The following is a 20512-nucleotide window of genomic DNA, read 5'->3' on the forward strand; positions in this document are numbered from 1 at the left end:
TAGGCCATAATTCCCAGTATTGTGTGGTTGTCTTCCATTTTGTAATTGACATAATTTTCCTATGTGTTGTAAATCCTAATCTCTGCCTGTGGTTAGTGAAGCAAGATTAGATTATGTTAAGGAGGATTAGGGTGGGATGTAACACCCTTGCTCAGGTCACATCCCTGATCCAATGTAAAGGGAGTTTCCCTGCAGTGTGGCCTGTGCCACCTCTTATCTTACAAGAGATAAAATGGAAGCAAGCAGAGAGTTGGAGACTTCATACTACCAAGAAAGCAAGCAGCGCCAGGAGCAGAGCACATCCTTTGGACCTGGGGTTCCTGCACGGAGAAGCTCCTAGGCCAGGAGAAGACTGATGACAAGGACATGCCTCCACAGCCAACAGAGAGAGAAAGCCTTCGCCTGTAGCTGACGCCCTGAATTTGGACTTGTAGCCTACTAGGCTGTGAGAAAATAAATTTATCTTTGTTAAAGCCATCCACTTGTGGTATTTCTGTTATAGCAGCACTAGATGACTAAGACAGAATTTGGTACTGAGAGACTAGGGTGTTGCTCTAATACATACTTAAAATGTGGAGGCTGTTTTGAAACTGTGAATGGATAGAAGACTCAGAAGGAAGTGAGGAGAACTGTTAACACCGGAGAAGGCGCAGATGGTGAGAAACAGCAGCAGAGGACTGGTAGCAGCAGAGGACTGGCAGCAGCAGTGAACCGGCAGCAGCCGAACCAGGAGACCAGAGCCAGACAGCACTGCAGCCTACCCACGGAGTGTGAGAGCTGAGTGCCTGTGTGCAGGAGGCTTCCTGGCGAAGTGGGGTGCTTCCAGGTACTTATTGGTGGAGCTAGGCTTGCCGACCCACGGAGTGAGAGAGCTGAGTGCCCGTGCGCAGGAGGCTTCCTGGCAGAGTGGGGTGCCTCCAGGTACTTATTGGTGGAGCTACAGAGCTTTGGAACACTTGCCCCAGCAGGGCAGATGCGGATGTGAGGCCCGAGGGTTGACATGCCAAGGAACACAGGAAGCTGAGCTGCCTCAGTCTCAAAAGGTATGGCCACAATCTCTGCAGTTTCAAAGGGTGGAGCCTTGCCCTCTAGCATTTCTAAGGGTGGAATTACCACTCAGAAGGACTAGGAGAATGGTCCGCCTAAAACCAAGGGAGCAGAGTTGCTGTCCCAGTGGGCCTGGAAGGCAGAGCTGAAGCCCAGGGCCGAGGGGCCTCCACTCAGAATCCAGAAAGTGTGGCCAATACCTAGAGTCTGGAGGGCAGGGCTATTGTGTAAATGGTCTCAGAGAACATAGGATTATTTTCAAAGCCTTGAGGGCTAATGTAATGTGTTCTGCTGACTTGCTTAGTGCCTATTATGCCTCCTTTCCCTCCAATTTCTCCTATTTGTAATGGAAATGGAAATGTCTAGCTTGTGCCTGTTCTGCCTCTGTACTTTGGAAGCTGATAACTTGTATTGTAGATTTCTCAGATGAAGAGGGATTTTTGGATTTTGGACTTGGAGTTGTTTTAAGACTTCTGCTATGATATGATGGGGTGAATGTGTTTTGCATGTGGCAAGGACATGAATTTTGGGGGGCCAAAGGATGGAGTGTCATGTATTGAATTTTGTTCCCCCAAAATGTGTGTCAACTTGGTTAGGCCATGATTCCCAGAATTGTGTGGTTGTCCTCCATTTTGTGATTGATCTAATTTTCCTATGTGTTGTAAATCCTAATCTCTGCCTGTGGTTAATGAAGCAAGATTAGATTATGTTAAGGAGGATTAGGGTGGGATGTAACACCCTTGCTCAGGTCACATCCTTGATCCAATGTAAAGGGAGTTTCCCCAGGGTGTGGCCTGCACCACCTCTTATCTTACAAGACATACAAGGGAAGTGAGCAGAGAGCTGGGGACCTCATACTACCAAGAAAGCAAGTAGTGCCAGGAGCAGAGCGCATCCTTTGGACCTGGGGTTCCTGCGCGGAGAAGCTCCTAGACCAGGGGAAGATTGATGACAAAGATCTTCCTCCAGAGCTGACAGAGAAAGCCTTCCCCTGGATCTGATGCCCTGATTTTGGACTTATAGCCTACTAGACTGAGAAAATAAATTGCTCTTTGTTAAAGTTATCCGCTTGTGGTATTTCTCTTACAGCAGCCCTAGATGACTAAGACAATGAATAAGGAAGACCAAAGAAGAACTGATGTCTTTGAATTATGGTGTTGGCAAAGAATATTTAATATACCATGGGCGGCCAGAAGAACAAACTGTCTTGGAAGAAGTACAGCCAGAATGCTTCTTAGAAGAGAGGATGGCGAGACTTCATCTCATGTACTTTGGACATATTATCAGGAGGGATCTGTCCCCGGAGAAGGACGTCATGCTTGCTGAAGGAGAAGGTCAGCGAGGAATGAGAATGACACAGTGGCTGCAACAATGTGCTCAAACGTAGCAAGAACTGTAAGGATGGCCCAGGACTGGGCAGTGCTTCATTCCGTTGTGCATAAGTTCGCTATGAGTTGGAATTGACTTGGCACCTAACAACAACCACATGTATACACACATACACACACACACACACACACACACACATTGTAAAAACATTTCCATTTTGTACATAGGATGAAAGTGAGAACCATGCACAAATCATTCCAACTCTTTAACTATATATTCTATACACTCACTATTTTGTAGCAGTCAGACTGAGTTTATGAATGGATAGTTACCTCAGGGCACCTGTTAAGGTCTCCCCTACTCCCCAAACTCCCCCCTCATCATTTTTGTCAAAGTAACTTTGATCCCATGAGAAATGAATTACAGGAAAGGAGAGAGACGTCAAAAGTGTTGGTAGGATGGTTCCAAACACCAACTTTACCATTCTTACAATTTTAGCTAGGATCACTTGCCTAGCATTAGAGTGCCCTTTTATTTTCATGAACTACTTTATTTAGCAAAAAAGTGTTTATCACTAAGAAGACATTAACTTAATATACAAATAAGGAAATAGGAGAGAACCTAGAAACCAGATTTTTCCTAAGAAGAAACATTGGCTATGACACTTCTCCCATAAACTTTAAAACGCCCATTCTTTTGATGAGTGGAAATTTTAATTTAGTTTAAACTTAATCCTGGATTAATAAATACTAAACTACTTGTACATAACTGGCCTTCACACTGAATTTTGAACAATAGCAACTCAGCAAAACAAATTTAAATGAGTCAAATTTGATGATTTCAATTTGTTCAGTAATAGAAGGTACTGAACGACCTGACACTCTCAGGACAAGCCAGTGATTGTCAGATTTAGAATTACTTTAAGCTCTAAGACACTGTAAGACTGGGTCTCCTCTTAACATTTCCTATTTCTTCCTCGGCAAGGTGCTAAAAACCATCCGTGTTGACATTTGTACTGAGCCCATTTACATGATGAGGTATTGGCTTTATGCATAATCAGGACAGGCACACAAGGCTGTCTCCTGCCACTGACCCATGATGGTGTCTGAATTCTCATCACTCAAGCCCTCCTATATGCTGGTTGTTGTCTCCAAAGGTATCCTGTCTGAATGTGCATAATTTCCTGTGAGAAGTAACAATTCAAGCTCTTGGCATCCTCTAACATCATCAGGTTTTAGTATATTAGCTTGCTCTCATAGGCAAGTGATCAGGAAGGGGGAAAGATTCAGAAATGGTAGAACTAGCTATGATTTTGTACTTGGGAAACTTGAAAGCCCATGAGAGGGAATGCTGAAGAATAGAATGACTAGTCCTATTACAAAGACAGAGCAAAGTTTTGATAAGTCAAGAATAAGTCATAATGTAAAAAAAGTAGTAGTTTCTTGAGGGTAATAGTGGAACTGGTTTGCTCACAAAAGTGCTTCCCAACTTTAATGTGCACACAAGTCACTTGAAGATCTTGTTAAAATGAAGATTCTGATTCAGAAGGTATAGGGTGGCATTATGATTCTGCCTTTCTACATAGCTCTTAGGTGATGCCAGTGTTGCTGGTCCCAGGGCCACACTTTGAGTAGAAAGGGCCTACAAAATGTTTAATCAAATGTTTATTTTCAACAAGCATATAGTGGCTAAGAGTTCAGCTGCTAACCAAAAGGTGGGCAGTTCTAATCCACCAGGCGCTCCTTCGAAACCCTATGGGGCAGTTCTATTCTGCCGCTATGAGTCGGAATCGACTCGACAGCAATGGGTTGGGTTTTTTATTCATCATAATGAGGAGAGGTTTCCATGAAAAGCCTTTTACTATTGATAACTATGATGTTCTGGTCATTTAGAATGCTTTATTGATTGACAGATCGCATCACTGAAGTGCTGTACTACATACCCTGGGAGCAAAGAACATGCATCTTCAGGTTTACTCACTTGTTATTTAATGCAGCAACACCAACTGTGCTTCTAGGAGTTGACATACTGGCCACATAATTCCACTGACGTCCCTCAGGATCCCATCTTTCTACAGTATTTAGATAACTCCATCCATCATGACCACCAACAGCATACATTGGTCCTTCAAGTGTGGCTACACCTAAAAGATGAAAACAGTATGAGGGTTCAACGGGGTATGCCACACAGAATGGATATTGTTTCATTTTGCAAGCTACTGGCTGCTTGCAATTTGTTTCATTTCTTAAATGGTTTCGTGTACACATCAATAATTTACTGATCCCCATATGAAGCTAAACTGGTCTTCTAACCTTAGGGAACTTTCAGGCATGAATACAGCATTACGAAAGAGTATCACTGTTGTAACCCTGAAGCCAAAGGAGGTAGTGAAATGTACCTTTTATAGAAATGTAGTAGAAAAGGGGAGCCGATTTTTTTTCTAGGATGATTTGGATGCCATATTTTGAAAGTAAGAGGTAAATGAGATATGATACTAAATCTTAGATAAATCTTAGAATTATAGGCAAACTATGGTAGGTCTTTCTCATTCCTGTTTTTTAATAAAAGGGTAAAGAAAAAGATTTCCTGGAGATACCTAACCAGACTGGGCTTTTTTGAGGTTTAGTTAGAAGTTTTCTCTGTTAGATACTATGAATAGCTCCTTTCTAACTGCTTTTCATCTGCTCTGGGAATTTGCATAATTGGTTTTTACCCCCACTTTCTTCACTATTTCAGTCAGCATCTCAGAGGTATATCCTCTTCACCCCTCCTACTTGGTAGTATCAATTAGATTAAAAATAAAAACAAACAAAAAAGGGCTTTGATTTCCCTGTAATACATGCTTTCTAAGCTATGTCTAGGATTCAGACTGGACACAACTGAGCTGAATAATTATATATTGCATCATTTGACATGGACAATGTAGTAGGCTATTTAGAGGCAAATAATACCAGTCCTGGATCTGCCTCTTATTGGCTGTGTAAAATTCTTTAAAAAAATTCAATTCTTCTGTTTTTAACGAATGCTATGAAATTGAAAACTTACAGGGTCTAGCATAAATAAGAATGTACCTGTAAATATTCCACAGAATCATTCTCCCACTTCTGTAGAAGGCCTCATTCCATCTTTCTAAAACTTCTTGGGAAGCTCTGGCTTAATTATAACTTATAGCTGCTCTCGACCAAAGCAGTTTTCCTAAATATATCTGCTTTGGACCTGTATCCAAAGGCTTTTGCTAAAATGTAAACTTGCCTCTTATGGGAATGGATAAGAGTCATCCAACTAGACCACAATGCCTCACTATCATCAAGTGCTATCTTCTCTAAGTGGAGCTTTGAAGAAAACTCCCCGATGTAGTTCTATGTTCCTTAATAATGCATCTCTTCTTAAACTTGCTAACCCTCCTAAAATAGAATCCCTTTAAAATACTGGTAGAAGGGAAGCAGGACTAACAAGTATGCCATCTGCAACATGAAGAAAGTTTCACAGGCTTTTACCATTTGTTTAAGGTTTTTAAGCATTCTGGAGACATTTTAACAAGGGTTTGGCTAAATCCCAACCATGAGGATGTGGACTTAATTTTTTACGAAAACTCTACTAACTATACATGCTTTTTTTTAATAACTGACATTTATTGAGCACTCACTGTGTACCAGGTGCTGCTCTAAGCAATTGACTATATTAACTACAACTATACATTCTTTAGAAGCTACAAAACATTAAGCTCTTACCTAAGCCGTGTCTATGTGTTGACATGGGTGGCATTACAGACCAGACTTTGCCAACTGGATTAAAACATTCTACAGTATTCAACGTTTTTAAACCATCTCTTCCTCCCACAACATAGAGCTTATTATCAATAACTGCAACACCAAACTGAAGTCTACGACCATTCATGGTGCCAATATGTAGCCAGCTGTTGGTCCTGAGGTCATATTTTTCAATTGTAGTGGTACCTGTTAAAGGGACATGGAACAATGGTAAAAACTGCTTCCTATTAAAATTTTGAATTAGCATAATTTGCATTATATGTATGTACACACAACTTACAGCACAGAGTCAGTAAATCCAACTTAAACTAAAGTAGCCCACATGATTCTCCAACCTCTGACACAAGGCAAAGGGTAATGTTTCACCGCTCCTGGATCCACATAGAGGAGCCAGAATGAAATAATTTATTTAACATATATAGTTTATACCACCATAAAGCCTTCTTTGGCTAGACTATGCTGCTGGTAGTACTTAACACACATTTTAAACAGCATATTTTACAACAACAACAACACAGTATATTGGGATCTATTAAGAGCTGAGGTTGCTAACCAAAAGGTTGGCGGTTTGAATCCACCAGCCACTTCTTGGAAACTGTATGGAGAAGTTTTACTCTGTCTTATAGGGTCAGTATGAGTCAGAATTCACTCAATGACATTTTTTTTAATTACTGAATGTTTATACACCTATTACAGTTTTAATTGCTTATGATAATTCAATGTGTTAATTTATGCCCCTTTATATTTTCTAGTTTGTTATATTTGTGTGTGTGTGTTTGTGTGTGTGCATAGTTAAAAGACATATAACTAAAGGGCCAGAAGTGAAAATTCCTTTTAAAGGGTCTTTGGTGTTGCTTCACACAATGTTCCATGATGGTAGCACAAAAGACTATAATCACGAGTCTAGAATTCTAAGGCAATTCATCCTTTATAAATTACTAAGAGTTCACTTCCTACTCATTTACTGAAATAACAAGTTTATTGCCATAGAATATTGTCAATACCACCGCAGTAAATTGTAACTTCTGTAGGCAATGCTTCTTATTAGTCATTCAAAACTGCTGCTGCTATTTCTTAGTAAAAGCTGATTTTGCACAGCAGGGAGACTTCTGAGCAATAACCAAGGTGAGAAATGAAATGAAAGAATTATTACTGACACCTATAGTGTACTTAAGACAGCTGTGACAGGTTTAGGGAATTTCATTGAAATTGTACAAAGCCAACCATAAGAATAAGCAAAAACAAATTTCAGTTTTTCCAATCCTGGGAGATTTGTGGGAAAAACATAATCCATTAATTATGATAAAAAATCCAGATAACATCTGAAACATATCCACTGACAGTTATAAGGCTATGGTATGGGATATCGAGGCAAAATTTAAACTGAGGGTATATTATATATTACATCTATAGATGCTTCTGAAAGCTGTTCTAAGCATATTGCTTTAGTGGAAACAGTGTTTCTTTTCTCTAATTTTAAATCTTTGGATGAGTAATGCAGTATAAGTATTTATGTTTCATGAATTTGGACTTTTATAATGAAAACTTGTGAATATACAGGTACTCATTTCCTCTTTCTTTTTAATCTCTGCATCTTTCACTGATAATAATCTGGGTTAATGTTGAATTACAGATGACCCCTGATTGCTGAAAGGCCAAATAATAGCACCTAACAGGGTGTTTTTTTTTTTTTTTTTTACCATAGATGATCAATAAATTATCTTTAGATGATAGTGTTAACACTGGAATATCCATAAACAAACTCACTTCTACTTTCACTCTCTTTGTTTTCAACTAGTAACTTTTTTCTGAATGTTTTTGGAATTTTCCATTTCCTCATTTCAATCTTCCCAAAACTGTCTTTCTATCTGCTTTTTGCTATTTCCACTTTTTACTTCTCTTTTCATTAGTGGAATTTACCAAATAATCAATTAAGATAGAAAATGAAGGCTAGGCTGCACTGATGATAAAGATTAGGAAGATATTAATGGTGAGGTAATTATTTAGGAAATTGTACAAAGCTATGTTAATCAGCTATATAGAGAAGATCTGCACTGAAAAATTAGACATCTGATTTCTGCCAGGTTAATTTTTTCCAGGTATTAGATTAAATATAGGAGATAAAATTGCCCCACACCTCTTTATCACAACCACAAACACTGATGACTAATAGTTTTGTATCTTGGACTCTGAAGACGTCTTTGGTCCCTCTGCCCACCCTCACTGCTCCAATTAATCAAAATGTAAATCTGCTAGCTGGCTTACTATGGCAGCTCTATTTTTGATGGGGAAAAAACCAAAAACCAAACACATTGCCATCGAGTCGATTCCGACTCATAGCAACCCTATAGGACAGAGTAGAACTGCCCCATAGGGTTTCCAAGGAGCACCTGGTGGATTCGAACTGCTGGCTGTTTGGTTAGCAGCCGAACTCCTAACCACTAGGTCACCAAGGTTTCCTTTGATGGGAAAAGACATATGGAATAGATTTCTGGCAGTTCTCTCTCTTTAGAACTCACTTTAAAATTTTTCTGTGTAAACCAACAGTCTACCCTTAACGCTGCAATTTATTTCTAACCCTCACTTATGATCTGTTCAATAGTGTGCAAAATCAACCAAACTTTGTAGTATTGTTGGCAACATTATGGTTCCTGCATTTGGAAATATATATGATTTAGTGATTTTTCCCATCTATTTTTAAAAAATGATTTAAAGTGACTATATTAGCCTTTACCTTGTCCCTTGTAATACTATCCCTCAGAATTCACTGTTTTTAATGAATAAAATTACTAAAGACCTTATATGCACAAGACACCCAAAGTTTATCATTTGACCATATTTTATCTTGACACTATAATCATACTTACAATTTCCTGATGGTTCCTTCAATGTACATGGTAGGAGTTGTAGTTAACCCCAGCCATCTGCGTGACATCTATATTTAACAACTAATTCCAAGTTACTTGTATGAGTCAGAGAGGAAATTAAAGACTGAGGAAGTACTGTGCTTCCTAGACATCAAAAGGTGAAAGTTCAGAAAGTATCTTTAAACAAAAAGATAAGTGAAACGATACTCTATTAAAAAAAGGCACATGTTTAGGAATTTTTTATAGTTTTGTGAAAGAATATAAATTGGTACATTTTTAATGTAATACTGATTTATACAGATAAATGCTACATCTATGCCTTTAGTGTTTTTGCTATAATTTTTAGTTTTTTCTTTCTTTTCCTTCTTTCCTTTTTTTTTGTTCCTAAGTGTTCTTCTGCTTCTTTAATAGATTCTAAGATCCTCAAATAGAGGGAGAAGTTTTGTTGTTGTTTCTTCTGAAATAGTGGCAGTGTAACAAAAAGGAACAGAGAATTTGAGTAAGAATTCCAGTTCTAGTCTTTCTAGATGTTTGCCCTTGAGATGGTTTCTAACCTTCAGAGCCTTAGTTTCCTCATCTGGAAAGTGGAGGTAATAATATCTATTTTTTAGCATTACTGTGAAGATTAGAAGATATATTTGCAAAATGTGTATCCAGGAGTAGGTACTCAAAATGATAGTTTTTACTATTCTAATACTCTATAATGTCCCACAGAAATTGTATAGTGTCTCCAACACTAGGTACTCAAAGGATCTCCAAATGATGGTCTCACTCCCTTCCTTACCAAAATGTGGTAATAGAATCTAGTAATTACAGGTTCATATTACACTCTTTTTTATGAAACTAATAAAGAGTTGTATATACTGATAACCATTTTTTGGTAACACATTCCTTTACGTAACTAAGCTTAAGCAAGAGGGACTTGAGAAAATAACATAGGGGAAAAAAAGCAAAAATAAATACAGAATTTCCCATTTCTCAATTTGCAGTTTAGGCTTTTTAAAAAATATTAATTCAGAAGCTAAAAATAACTGCACTTGCATTTTGTATGTGTGTGTTGTTGTTATTAGTAGGTTTCAAATAGATTCTGACTCATGGAAACCCACGTGTGTCAGAATAGAACTGTATTCCACAGGGTTTTCAAGGCTGTGAGCTTTTGGAAGCAAATTGCCAGGCTTATTTTCCGAGGAGTCTCTGGGCGGGTTCAAACTGCCAACGTTTAGGCTAGTAGTCCAGAGCTTAACCATTTGCACTACCCAGGAATCCTATTTTGTATTTGGTACCCCTCTAATTTAAATACCAGGAGTTTCTGGGTGGCTCAAACAGTTTAGTGCTCAACTACTACTAACTGAAAGGTTGGCAGTTCAAACCCATCCAGACATGCCTTGGAAGAAAGGCCTGGCAATCCGCTTCCAAAAAGTCACAACCATGAAAACCCTATGGACTGCAGTTCTACTCTGCAACACATGGGGTTGCCATGAGTTGGAATCAACTTAATGGCAGCTTTTTTTTTTTAATTTAAATACCAAAAAAGAAACTTTCTAAAATTCTATTAGTATTTATTTTATTCAACAAAATGTAATAAAATAGACAGTTGATAGACTTGAGTGAATTATAGCATCCCACCTTGTTATTTTCTTAAAAAACTAGTTCTGTGAAGTAACCCTACAGGTTTGTAAATAATTACATTCCCAAGCTCTTGTTCTGTAGGTATATGATTAATTGGCATATTTCCTATGTACTTACCTAAATTTCCAGTTATACATATCAAAAGAAGGATAGGTTTCTAGTAGCACAAAACTTTGAGTTTTACATCATTTTCTACAAGGTGTCAAATGAACTATCTATGTAAGACGTGCCAAACGTTAAGTTGGAGGATTTTATCTTCTATACAGCCAACTCTTAATTATAAAATTATTTTCTCATTTTTTAGCAACATGGTCCACAGACTGAGAAATCAGTGGTAGAAAAGGCAGGGTATAAAAACTAGATTCTAAGAAGGATCCAGGTTAACAATGATGGCTCCAGAAACTTTTCCCTATTCTCTTTGATGACATTCTTATTTAAAGTTATTATTTTGCTCCAGGTTTTGAAATACAGATCTCAAGATCAACGCTTCAAGATTTTTCATAATTGGCCTTTGAGCATCTTAAGAAATTGACAGCAAGGAGCTGCAGGTCACTTTTCTGTTTCTGTCAAAAAAACAAATTTGGAGAAATTTGTTCCTTCCATTTATAATAAATGGAAGTTTTCTCTGAAAATATTTAATACTGCAAAGCTAATACCCAAATTAAAAAATTGCTTTCATAAAATAAAAGTGTTTGTTAAGAGTTTAGGCAACAATAATGAAAGGGTTAAGCTCCATAATGTAAGAAAAGAAATGAGGTCACAAAATCACACGGAGTACCCCATTTGTGAAAATTAGTTTTAGATGCACTTATTTAAACATGCCTTTAATACCACCTTCATGATTTGGAGAACGTTGTTAATATACTTTCTTTTCTTGAATGAAGATACTTTCTAAAATTAATTAATTTGTTCCTATTACCTTTCATAGCATCCATTCCTCCCACAGCATAAAGCGCCCCCACAGTTGATTTTCTAGGCTTGGTCCGAGGGCTTTGCATCATGGGTCTTCTTTCAGGTAAGAGATGATACTTCATAGCTTCCATCAGAAGCTTTTGACATTCAAGATCACCAGCAAACATGGAGCTGTTTTCAAGATCAGCCAGTAACTGCAAAGTAATGATGCATGTCTACCAGTCCACTATTAGAAAGAACCTATTTGTGTTTATATCACTTATAAGAAAACTAGAGCTAATTCAAATGCAGAAGTTTTATTATTTAATATTTGAAATTACTTATTAAAAGATCTTTATTTTCACTTCACATTTTTAAAGGGCTAAAGGCCTCATAGTTGTAGCTAATGATATATGCAGATATATTTTATTGATATATAATTTGTCTTTTGAATATGTACACACACAATCTGAAGGAATGAGAGTGAAAAAGAACTCATGAAAGTATTACTGAAAGCACTCAAAGAGAATGGCTATGTCTGTACAAAGCAAGAATCTCCCAGTCTACTGCATGTAGCCAGAGCAAAAAGCCAGACTCTTGGTGGATTTTTTTTTCCAGTGGCCCAAACATGCTCATTTAAAATATATCACCCATAGGACTGCATCTTTTATCATTAAATCACGCATGTAGGGTATTCTAAGAACAGTGGTTTTTAACTGGGTTAAGGTACATGTGCTAGTAACTAGCTAACACATCAGCAAAAATAGATGATCAATCCTTTCTGTCATTACCTGGTAGATGATAAAACCTTAACTGAATGGGATAAAAGCTAGCTAAGGTATTTTTCCTGAGAGGATTTGGGAAGAAGTCAAGTACTTGTTTCAGAATGTTTTCAAGGGTCAGATTAGATTGGTTTTTCAGATTTTTGGGTCCTCTATCATAGGACATTGGGGAGAGGTAGCAAGTAGTTTGGTGGCATGGAGACGCTAATCATTCTATAAAACTTCCCTAAAGTTTCTTGCTCTGCACTAGTTAACCCCAGCTCTGTTATCACCCCACCTGTAATCTGTGATGGATCACTGCTTTGACTTGGCTGATGAGACCCCAGGAACTTCCTGAATGCATGTGCTGCTGGAAAAAGGTTTGATAACTGGGCTATGTACTCCCCCCCCCCAACAAGTTTCCTTCAGAGATGCATAACTATCTTCTACATATAGTTTATTTATAAAATATGTGTTTAAGGTCACTTTTGTATTTTATCTGAAAGCCTATATATTCTGCATGTCATTCCCCACCACTACCATCACCATGAAAGGTTCACACAGTCTACATTCTGAGCATAAGGCATACTCAGTAGTGGTATGCCAAGGCATCACTGGTTGTGTGTTTAGGCTGGAAAAATCCCCTCATTCTAATAAAGAGGAATGCAAACTAAGCACTTTGCTGAAGAAATGTCATACAAACTTAAGGTAATGTAAATTTAAGGACCTCTGATACCTTAGACCAATGCATCCCAAACTTTAGCATGTCTAAGAATCATCTGGAGAACGTGTTAAAACAGATTCCTTGGCCTCGTCCCAGAAATTATTTCAGTAGGTCTAGGGTAGGGCCTAAGAAATTACATTTGTAACAAGCTCCCAGGTGATGGTGATGCTGCTGGTCCAGGGTAATTTTGACTAGCACTGCCTTAGAGAATCTGATAAATGAATGATACGGACCCTCTCTCCAGAACAGCACACATAAATGTACATACATACATACAAATATACAATTTTCTACAGATTCCGAAGCTCATCCATCAATTCCAGGTTTAGAACTGCAGATTTAAACTTACACATACATGTTAACTTTTTCTTTTTGGTGTTACTACTGTCTTGACCTTTGGATCAATTTGCTATACCCAGGATGACACTCAATGTTCTTTTGTTGCATATAAATTACACTAAGAGCAAATATGCAACTTCATGTGATTTAATTAACAGCTAAAATGAAAAATATGGGAGAAATTGTCAGCACATTAACGATCTATTTTTTCAATATTAATTTTTAATTAGTAATGTTTAAAAACTCATTAATTTTAATGTTTATGAAACTACTGATCCATTAAGGTCAGATATGGCCCTTCTTTCCTGACATGACAATGTTTGATGACTTTAGCCATGGGTTAAATAAATATAAAATGCATATGCGTAATATAGTCATATAGTAGTGGGACTATGCTCCAGCTTCACTAATCTACACATACTATAAAATTCAGGATAAACCCGTTGCCATCGAGTCAATTCCGACTCATAGTGACCCTGCAGGACAGAGTAGAACTGCCCCACAAGGTTTCCAAGCAGTGCCCTGCGGATTCCAATTGCCGACCTTCTGAGTAGCTGCCAAGCTCTTAACCACTGTACCACCAGGGCTCCAAAATTCAGTATGAGGAGGGTAAATCATGAATTTTATCCAAGGGTGTCTGTTTTTAGAATCATCTTTACTGTAATCCTCAGCATAAGTAATGAAGATGCCATTATAGTGATGCTCTAGTGTATCTGGTATGATTATAATATGCTACTTAGTAGGTATTATCCTGGAACTGACTCCTTCCTAGAGTCTCCTCTAGGAGGCTTACTGATTATGACACCTTGCCTAGAAGGTGGGATGGGGAAGAAAAAGTGTTAGTCATTTTTCCTGCTTGTTATAAATGCTACTTGGTGAGAAAGGAAACTGAAACTAAAACTAACGAATATTCTGAAGTTTAGGGATTATATGTTTTTTTTTTTTAATCTGTGTTTCCTCTCTCTCTACCATTAATACCGCTAATTAAAAGCTGGATATATCTTTCTGGGAAACAAATCCTGTTTATTCCAATTACTAATCTTCTGAATAAAATAAAATTAGACAAGGATTTAGATTGTGCCTAGTGGTAGTTTAGAACTATGATTTAATTTACCTGGGTAAATTTCCATACCTGTGGTGAAAGTAATGGCAGTCTGATGTAAGAAAGCAGCATCGCCAGGTCTCTTTGCCTCGCCTGCACATCATGTCTCACCCACTGCATTAGAGCATGGAAAATGGTTTCTTCATTGGGTACATTAATATCATCACTGCACAGAAGCTTTGAAATTTCATTAGCTGGAAGTAGAAGGAATTCTTGGTTCTTTATTACCTCGATGAAATGCTCCTAGAAAAGAAAGGTCTTCTACTGAGACTTGGCACTTCAGAAATGTCTTAACAAAATGAACTCATCAAAGTGTTTTACTGAGTTAAACTTCAGAAAAGGCCAGAGAGGCAGATATATCCATTTACAACAAATAGGTGCCATTGCTACTACCCATGACAGCGGGAAGTGGGGAGCCCTCTGAAACTGAGTCAAATGATTCCACTGGGAATTATTTACTGAACACAAGGAAAGCCCCTAACTGCTTCACAAGTCTCATGAACAGAGTTGCTTGAGCTGATAGCAATGTTTTTCCCTCCCAGCTATTGAATGTGACAACAACAGCTCATGATTCCAGTGCTGGCTGATGTTAACATAGTCTTTAGCCAAAAATCCTAAGAGCAAGACTGAAAGTTTTCAAGGTAGAGGCTATCTTGAAGTCCTGGGCATTAGCTAGGGCTGTGCATTCAGGACAAAAGACAGAACCCCTTCAAGATGAGAGTGGTGCTCGCCTGGTTCCCAGACACCTAAATATTTAAATAGATTTATGAAAAAATACTTCCTTTTTTGGAAAAGCATCATTTACCAAGCAAGAAGGGCAAAATATCCTTTTACAATAGATAAAAATCTACAGATTCAGGAAAATCTAAAAAGAACTCCTATGAAGTTTTTTTTGGGGGGGGGTGGCGAGAAGCTGTTCTTCAACTTTTATGTAGTATACCTCAATTCTCCTTCTTGCCATAGTGTTGTCTCATATTTGAACAATTATGAAATTTCAGGCAGCTCAATTTATTTTTTCATCAAAACACTACTATATTTCTTCACTTTATACATGGTATATATTTTTTGCTCTGACAACACAATTATCATTTTTAACATTTATCAGAGTGAAGATCTCCACAAGAAAATATACTTCTGAAATGGAGATAAACACGTCTACATAGCAACTTATGTTTCCACAATAAACAGATATTCTAGGAGCAGCTTAAGACAGCCTCTGAATAATTGGGGGAGGTCTAGAGAAACTACATAACTCCCTCAGCTCTACTGTGAGATTAGTCATTGTGGAACTGAGTTATCCTAATAGAAAAATAATCTATACAATAATCATCAAGGTTGACTGACCCACCAGATCATCAGGAAGCTGTGATGACATAAGTCCCAAACCAACTTGCCTATATAGACAAAGAACCTTCTTGTGACTAAGGTAAGCAATTGGGAGAGAAATGTTCTTAATGTAGCAGGTGCCCCTGGTTGAAAACCTTCTCACTTGTAGCAAAAAATGATGACAATACAATTACTAATATATTACACTTGTACAGCACTTCACACATTACAGAATTCTGTCATAAGTATTAAGTCATCACTACCTCTACCTTGTGGAATTATTCTGATTAGAAAGCAAGCTATATGAATTGTCTAGTCTATTAAGTAGTAAGTAGCAATGTCTGAACTCAAACCTAAGTCTTCTGACATCATGTCTACTGCATTTTGTGCAATACTGCCACTGCCTCTCACAAGTGACATAATTTTTAATGAAATTTACAGTTACCTATTACTGGTATTGTATGTAAACTTGAAGCTGTGTTAATATTATGAAAAATCCCAGACCCAGATCACACATACTATCCTTTCTATCTACTTCCCAATGAAAGAACAGAAAACAAAAAAGAAAGTGAGAGAAGGAGAGAGAGAAGAAAAGAAAGGCAAGAAAGAAGGAAGGAAGAAAGAAAGAGACTGACTCAGTGTGTAAAACCCATTCAAACGCTAATGTGGATCATAACATAGTCCATTAAATTGATTACACATTTGAAAGAGTTATGAAATGACTAAAAATGGTTGCTATTGTGGTCATATTTAGACAGCCAGAATTCAGATTGTTCTGATTGAATCTGTTACAGTTACAGAGTTGCCACCTGATGAGACTATTGAAAATCGCTGGACAATATGGTACATTAGTTTAAATAAAAAATAAATTTATTGGCTGAAAGTATCTACATATGGCACTGCAGTATCCAGTACTGTAGATAAATAATTAGTTATGCTTAAAACTAATTTTAAATTGTTTTACTTTGGAGTTATTTTTTTCCTAATTTTAAGGTAAACACTTTATATACTTCTTTCCAAGAATCTTTTGTGGTCTGAGCTTGCTAATCATTTTTTAATTCACATTTGTATTGTTATTAGACTAATTAAATGCATATAACCTACTTTCTGAATGCTTAATTGATTCAGATTATTTAAATTTATATGACTATAATTTAAATACCTACAAGTTTAACATTATTCTTAGACATTAAAATTATTTACCTTCTTATACTGTAATCCAGTATTACAAAAGCATTATTGTAAAAAGAAATTTGCCTATTTTGACTGCATTCACAATAGATACCAAAATAACTGAAGATGGGGAATTAAAGGAGACAGCAGTATTATGATTTTATGCATATCCTGCCTTAACACTCAGTTTTGGTCACATAATAGGAAAAGGAAGACAAGTTCATTTTGAGCTACACAAATAATTCAAGCTGTTTATCAGAAAGCGTTTTTGTCTGCAAGAGTAAGATACCAGTCAGGAAACTGTTAATACTTAGTTCAAGACTTTAAGTAATTTAACAGGAAGTTTTCATGCTTGGCTTTTGTGGTAGGATTAACCTTTGAACTATATAACTGCTGTTTTTTTAGATTATACGACATCTGTATTTAGGACACAGTGATATAAATAGCATAACTGAATGAAATACTTTAAAATGCCAATCCATTATAGTGTGATTCTCCATATAATAGTATTGTTATGATTATGTTCGGAACTTCAAATTTGAACAATGACCTGGGGTTGGTAGGAGGAGGGGGAAAGTTTCACAAGAAACTTTTAGAAAATTCAAATTTAGAGATTTGACAATGTTAAGTTCTGTATAAAACTCTAGAAAATTACTCTTTACTTATATGCATCTCAATCCCAAAACCGTAAGGCTGGTTTTGCTTACCATTTTTAGGTATGATTATCGTTCACTTGTGTGCATTTGCTTTTTTGTCTTTTAATCTTAAGAAATAAGTGGAGCAATTTTATTAGTTTGAAATATTTGTTCTGATTCAGTTTCACAGAAAGATTGACCTCTTGTGTCCTCCCAAGCTTCAGAGGTTTAAAAAGTTCACTTTCTTCTTTGCATCAGGGAAATATTAGCACTTACAGTAGGGTTTATTTAGTATCTCCTTGTCCATTTTTTCTTATCTCTCTACAGAGTCTATATTTCATTTGACTTGAAGTCACTTGACTGAAGAAAGCTAGTCTTATCCTATGCAACTTTTGAAGAATTACCATATACAAACATGCTCATTTATTATAATTTCTAATGGAACTGAGAGGGGTTTTGATTTAGTATAAATTAAAGGATTGAATTGTCAATTGTTTTTAGCTAAAGCACATTTTTTTTATTAAGACATAAGAAATCCATTCAATAAAATTGTATGATTTACTAATTTAAGTAGTTCTTAAACTCTTCCAGTTAATGTCAATCCACGAATAATAGTATTGTTCCTTACTGAATAATATTGAACTTTCCTTACGAATCATAATTTGTACAATTTTACAAATTGAAGTTCTAACAACACAGAAAAACATCATGGAATTAATATTTTCTTAATTCTATGACCTTGACTTCAAATATGCATTTTCATAATTTACCTTTTGGCAAAATTTTAATTTTCCCTAGCTATGAATACAAAATTTGAGATGTAATTAAATCTCTTAGTTCCAAAAATAAGAAACTTGTTTGAGTACAGCTTAATCAGACAAATATTTGTATCCAATATATATTCTATGCAAGTCATTTGCTAGGTTGTTTAAATTTATGTTGTTTATTAGTTTTATCCTGACATCATATATTATATTCTTACTTTGAAAAGAATGTATATATACATTAAATAATCAGCAATTTAGATATTGTGTTAATATCTTATTACTACAAGATAATTTGAGTCAATTTATTTTACCATTGTGTATTTATGTGCCACCTTCAGGAGCTCTGTGCAGCCCTGGGCATCTCCAAAGGATCGAATCCCTAAGCAGTTTGAAGGATGGAGCTGCTTTATGAGAAAATTGCTGCAGACTTCAATGACTTGAGTCAGCTGCAGGAGACAAGCTGCAGCCAGCAAACTTTCAATAGTTTCTTCTTTCAATTGCAGGACACCTAGATGGTTTGAAAAAGTAAAGAATGATTATATGTCCCGTAAAGTAATACACAAATATGTTAGCTAGTTGCATTTTTCAATTTCCCTCTCTACTAGGGCTATGTTTTCTAATGTACCCTCTCTTGGTACACCTTTTGAAGCTGACTTACACAAGGGATTCAGGGTATAAACACTAATAAGGTGACTGAGGAGAGCTAGACTAGATTATCAAAAACAACTGCAGCAAATGAACAATGAACACTGCCATTGCAAACAAACAGCAGTTAAATCTTATATCAAAAACTGTTTACATTATGACTCAAGGAGCACTATATTATATTGTATAAGGATCATAAAGGAAACTGTCATTTGTGTGGAGCTAAACATCTTGGTAAATAAGAATAGCATTGAACTTATATGTTCATTTTTACGTCTACATTTATTTGCTGGTAAGAATGCCTTTGCCCAAATAGCATGCCTGGAATTGACCTCTGGCACTGTAACAAAAGGAGGAAAACGTGTCCAGGAGTCCACAAATGGAGAATTTCTTACATGATCATTTTCTTAGGTATGAGAACCAAGCTCTGGTTTAAAAAAATCTGTAAAAAATGTTTTTTTTAAAAAAAAGATCAGAAGTAATTTAAGCTGTTTATTTTCTATTAACATATTTTTAGAGAAAGCATTATTGATGAATTATTGTAAATAGCGTCACTTTTGTATAAGATACATTACTTGTTTATTATTTAGCAATGCTATATATAAGTTATAAAGAATGATGTTTCATATGGCTATTCCTTTATATTCTTGACTTGTAAAATACCTTAATATGGATCCCACATGTTTGCATAACCGTACAGAAAACAGTAATACATACTGTGATATGCTTTATATTTAGTTCAACCTGTAAAATTTGTTGTAAAGGGGTCCGATCTTTCCACCAGCAGACATTCCTGCGTTGTTTCTTGTCCTGGATTTTGAAGAGAGAGTCCTGCCTGTATTTCATGAGACCCAGAGACGTATGAACTATTCTCGGATTCAGATCTAAAGATTCACCTACTATAGACATTGAAATTTGGCCTGGTTATTAAGAACAGTCATTAATAGGAATATTTCAATTATAAAGGTTTAGGATACACTAGAAAAGTATCCAAATATTATAGTGTATTCAGTTATGAAAATGCTTAAGAAAGGCTGTTTATAGCTGGATGTAGGTTTTACTTCATTGAAGAGAAAAAGGAAAGACTAGCCAGCTGGTTATCTTGATATACATATGATTAGAAAATGAGGTTCACTGGGAACAAAAAGATGTTTTATAGGAATACGTTAAAATGCAGCATGTAGGAGAAATAAAATCCTTGAAAGCCTTGAAAAGATAATAGAAGTCTTTATGAAGATTCAAGAAAGTTCTATTCCACCCTATGATATAAGGGAGTCTGTAGAAATTTTAGAACATTAAGAAAATATAGGGAAATTTTTTGTTTGAAATTCTTGTCAGAACAGTGGGTACTGAAGGGAGGGGTGAGAAAAAGTGAAATTTAGAAGTTATTTTGTTAGAACAGTGTTCTTCAAATAGGAGTATGCACACCACTAAACCAAAAAAAAAAAAAATTGCCATCAAGTTGGTTCTGATTCATAGCAACCCTATAGGACAGAGTAGAACTGCC

At 36.4% G+C, this 20512-nt stretch overlaps 1 protein-coding gene across 2 annotated transcripts in view; it reads right to left on the minus strand.

Annotated features, from left to right (window-relative positions):
* KLHL4 (kelch like family member 4) overlaps nucleotides 1-20512 on the minus strand; it is a 124909-nt gene that overhangs the window by 6473 nt on the left and 97924 nt on the right. The window contains exons 4-8 of one of the 2 annotated variants that reach the window (XM_004378869.2): nucleotides 18672-18868; nucleotides 14490-14702; nucleotides 11562-11748; nucleotides 6108-6332; nucleotides 4357-4519 (exon numbers count right to left, since the gene is read on the minus strand). In XM_004378869.2, coding sequence (XP_004378926.1) covers nucleotides 4357-4519; nucleotides 6108-6332; nucleotides 11562-11748; nucleotides 14490-14702; nucleotides 18672-18868 — 985 coding nt within the window. The remainder of the gene's footprint in view (nucleotides 1-4356; nucleotides 4520-6107; nucleotides 6333-11561; nucleotides 11749-14489; nucleotides 14703-18671; nucleotides 18869-20512) is intronic. The other variant, XM_023733594.1, reaches the window with a different exon arrangement.

The sequence above is a fragment of the Trichechus manatus genome, unplaced genomic scaffold (genome assembly GCF_000243295.1).
Source record: "Trichechus manatus latirostris isolate Lorelei unplaced genomic scaffold, TriManLat1.0 scaffold00060, whole genome shotgun sequence".
Classification (NCBI taxonomy): Eukaryota; Metazoa; Chordata; class Mammalia; order Sirenia; family Trichechidae; genus Trichechus; species Trichechus manatus.